Here is a 4,194-nt window from a genome sequence, read left to right as displayed (position 1 = left end):
CAACGGATCTAAAAAATGTCGGTTGATCGTAGCTACTTCAAGACTTCAATTAAATTTTCTTTTTTTTTATAAAAAAAAATACTACTTTGTAATAGATACTATCAATTTTTTTATAGAAAAATACTAGATTAGCCCATCGTCAAATAAAGAACAGTTAGATAAACTAGTTCATGGTCACTTCAGATGATCCCGTAGATTTTGTAGCAATAGTTTCAAAACAAAATATTCAAGAAGTTTTAACTTAAAATGACCTAACTAGGTAGATGTAAAGCTTCATTCTACGGAAGTAGTTTAACTTAAAAGAAGCGTTTCATGTAATTGCACATGGTGGTGAATGTAAAGTTTCATCCACCCTTAACTTCTTTCCAGGGATGAAAATCTAGGGATTTATCTGAAAATAAGCGTTTCATGCTCATTACATCCGGATTTGGTTGGTAAAGATAACAAAATGTTGACTAAATTAAACGGACAAAAATGTCTCTTAATGACAAAATCACTCTAATTCTGACAGGTAGGACAAAGTAGGAGGAATGTTTAAATAAACATGTTCTCCATAAACAGCGAGCAACAAAATCTCAGAGCCACCAAAAAAAACAAGAAAGTAAAAGCTGAAGGGCAATTTCAGAATCCTTCATTCAAGCTCCAACTAGTTCAGCAGGGGCCTCAGCCATTGTCTCATCAGCAGGCCTATCCACCTTGACACCAACATCCTCTGAATAGTCACCATGAACCTGCATAGACAAACCACAGTGGACACATTTACATAATTACATGAGTGATTCAAAATATCCTAAAACACAAAGGAGGCTTATCAAGATCCCAAATATTGACACTTGAAAATGATCAATAATTTCAGGCATCAAAGTTGCTTCATGAAGGCAACTTAATTAAAAAATTTATTTAAAAAAAAAAAAAAAACTAACAGGGTGAACATAAGTAAATCTGATCATCCTGAAAAAATCAGAACCTAAAAGGGGGCTTAGGCCTTGGATTTGTCTGGGGTATGAAGTAACTGATTTCAGAAACAACGCTATAAACTGTATGAGCTCTAGGAAAACCTTAATTCCCAGGCTTTTTATTAGCAAAGGTTCAAAATTTTTAACACCACCACAAATGCCAAAGCTCTAATTTCTAAACTGGTATAATGTTATGCACACAAAGAAAGAGAGAAAGAGAGGGACTTGCCTCCATCAACTTTCCAAGGTCAAATTTTGGAGCTTTCAAGATCTTAACTTTCCGGATAAATACATTTTGTAGAGGGTAGATGCTTGATGTTGCCTTTTCGATATCCTTGCCAATTGACTCAGGAATGAACTTCCTCACTAATTCCTTCAGATCACAAGATGATGCTGAGTTGACCATGATCTCCCTCATCTTGCGGCGGATCTAACAGATCACAAGCAACATTATTTGTTAAATAAAGGTAAAATTTATATTGGAATGCAGCAATTTCAAAAGATGACACAATCATCAAAATACTTTGCTGTTCAGCCTAATGAAGTTCACAAACAATCTTAGAGAAGAAAGAAGGCATTGGGAAACAAATTATTGAGGATGTAAGCCAATGATAAGGCAACATTTGGCTCAATTAATTCATCTCTTATATTTTCCATATCTACACCATTCAAGCAGTTTAAAAATATTAAATAACTTGAAAAGAAAAAAAAAATCTCATTTATGTCGTTAAAGTTGGAAAACATTTTAATTAGAAACTATTACGTGTGCACACACTAGAACAGATCCGTGGTCACATATAGTACACATCCATCTTAGTTCAACTTGCTGATTAATTTCTATAAAACAATTTTTTAGTTAAATGACAGTATACAAACCTGTCTAATTTGGCTAGACTGGGCATAACAGGTCCTCTTGACTTGGTTTTGGCGCCTCTTGGTGAATCCAATGCAGAACATCCTCAAGGTGTAATTGTCTGTAGTCTTCACATCCACATGAGCTTCAATCAATGTCTGCCATTTCCTCACCAAAGACCTCAACTTGTCTGTTGTAAAATCCATTCCCTGAAATGTTTTATAAAGTAAGAACATAGCAGAAGTGACTGATTTTTTCATTAGAAACATAGCACCAACAATGTTGGAAGCAGATGAAACCATTTAAATTCCACATACCCAGAAATTTGTCAGAACATTCCTGCCTTGAACATCTTCAGCTCTCAATCTGATCTTCCTGTAAGCATGCTCCTCATCATCCTGAAGGTCAGCCAATGATATCTCAAAGACTCTGTGTTTGAGTCCTTCTGAAGCAATCTGTTAAGAGACAAAACAGAGGTCATATTGTATGCACGAACATGTAATCATCTGGCAATTTTAAAATAAATTAAAATTGCTAGGTTGAGGAAGAAGTATAGCCTTGGTGCAATGGCAAAGTGCATTCCACCAAAAGGAATGGTTGCAGGTGCCTACCAAAAACCTCTCTCAAACCCATCAAAAGTGGGAGAATTTTGCATTGAAAAAGGTCTTCAAAAAGAATGAAAATCAGGCCATGCTAAAGCAATCTTGCCACTATAAATCAACACTTCCATAAACTAGATCTCATACTTTCATCCACTTTACAATGAGAAAGGAATGAGGGTTGGTTCACAAACTTGAAAACCTCACAAAAGATTTGAACATCATTTGTCAAGACACTTTGAACGCATTTGCAAAATGCACATATTCCAACAACAATCCATAACCAAGCAATAGATTTCAAAGTCGCTTATGACACAGAATATCATTCGGTCTAACCTATAATTCTAACAGATTTCAAAGTCGCTTATGACACACAATACCGTTCAGCCTAACCTGTAATTCTAACACTAATAGGCTAATAGCACACCAAAGCAGCTCCTATCCATTAAATCCAACTGGATGATCTTATAAACAAAGTAGGGTTAAAATTAAACAACAATAACCATCCAAACCACTATAAGAACCCATGTAGATTAGCTTTAACCAACCACACTAACCAATTAAGCAAGCAACCACAAACAAAAAAATCAAAATAAAAAACCAATATTTTAGCTGCAGAGAAAGCTGACAACAAAACAGAAATGGAAACAACAAAAACCCCAGATACAAATTTTAACCTGGTTTCTAATCCCACAGTTTCTCGTTAACCAAACACATCATAAGATCAATAAAACAATAATAATTTTAAAAAAAAAAACCACAAAAAGATAATAGAAAAAAGAGCTAACCTTAGTTCCCTGAGTACGAGTGACGAGGGTTTTGCCAACGTTTTTGACAGTGAAAACTGATGGGGCCTTGATGTCATACCAGTCCTTCTTTGCAAAAGGATCAGCTCTGTAATACCCACATATTTACACATATTCAAAATCAATAACAATATCGAAAATGAAAAAAACAAAGAAAACCCAGATCTGAAAAACAAAAATTGAATGCAAAAACGCAAGAAAGACTCACGCTTTCTTCTTGCCTCCCTTCTTTCCCTTGGAAATCCTCTTGTTCTTGCTGCCAAATACAACATATTAGTCCCTCACAAATGTAAGAATTCTCAGTGTAAATATGAGAGAGAGAGAGAGAGAGAGAGAAAAAGAGAGAGTACCCGACGGCCATGATTGGATGAGCGGAGAGGAGGAGAGTGAGAGAGAGAGAGAGAACCAGACGGCTATGGAGGCAAAACAAAAAATGAATGTTTTGAGAGAGCAAAACCCTAATTTTGGATGAGGTATTTATATGGGGGGGTGTGTGCTTTGGGTTGTTGTACACTCAGATTGGGTGTGTCGTTTTGGTGATATTTAATTTTAGACTATAGAAGGGTAATTTCGAGATATTGGTATATCCAGTTGATGCAGGGACTGTTATTGGTTTATATATGAACCGATGTTGTTCTGTTCTCACCTTAAAAAATCATAGCCTTTTCACTTCTTAGGGCTTTTAAATTTTATATTTATAAACCTTTTTCTTTTTCGTGCTGCTTGTTTAGATAATTTTCCAGACTTCTTTTTGTGTTTGGTAACATTAAAAAAAAAAAAAAAAAACCCTAATAAGATAAGCTTATTTTTTATAGATTGTGTAAGGAAAAGGTTTATAGGACCTAAATGATTGGTTTATGGGCCCAAACGACATTGGATCATGAACTAAAATAAGCCCAATACATGCTTATTTAAGAATATAGTTTCCCTAAAATATCCATACCTTGGACCACGAACCAAATAGTGCATCACTATGGATT

General features: G+C 35.1%; 1 protein-coding gene across 1 annotated transcript; it reads right to left on the bottom strand.

Moving 5' to 3' along the window:
• Window positions 1–386: 386 nt before the first annotated feature.
• On the bottom strand, window positions 387–3,720 carry LOC142624329 (small ribosomal subunit protein eS1). The gene is made up of 7 exons (XM_075797863.1): window positions 3,565–3,720; window positions 3,423–3,470; window positions 3,197–3,302; window positions 2,127–2,264; window positions 1,833–2,018; window positions 1,186–1,386; window positions 387–731 (listed from the first exon to the last, which is right to left on the bottom strand). Exons 1-7 carry the CDS (start codon window positions 3,573–3,575, stop codon window positions 636–638), a joined length of 786 nt encoding a protein of 261 aa, XP_075653978.1. The 5' UTR covers window positions 3,576–3,720; the 3' UTR covers window positions 387–635.
• Window positions 3,721–4,194: the final 474 nt, after the last annotated feature.

This window comes from Castanea sativa, chromosome 2 (assembly GCF_040712315.1).
Source record: "Castanea sativa cultivar Marrone di Chiusa Pesio chromosome 2, ASM4071231v1".
Lineage (NCBI taxonomy): Eukaryota > Viridiplantae > Streptophyta > Magnoliopsida > Fagales > Fagaceae > Castanea > Castanea sativa.
The sequence above is the reverse complement of the archived record's forward strand: the minus strand, read 5'-3'. Positions and strand labels throughout refer to the sequence as shown.

Coding starts and splice junctions, on each gene's coding strand:
- LOC142624329 (XM_075797863.1), bottom strand. Junction 2,019..2,126: donor ATGTTCTGACAAATTTCTGG/GTATGTGGAATT, acceptor AAAACATTTCAG/GGAATGGATTTTACAACAGA. Junction 732..1,185: donor ACCTTGGAAAGTTGATGGAG/GCAAGTCCCTCT, acceptor TTGTCTATGCAG/GTTCATGGTGACTATTCAGA.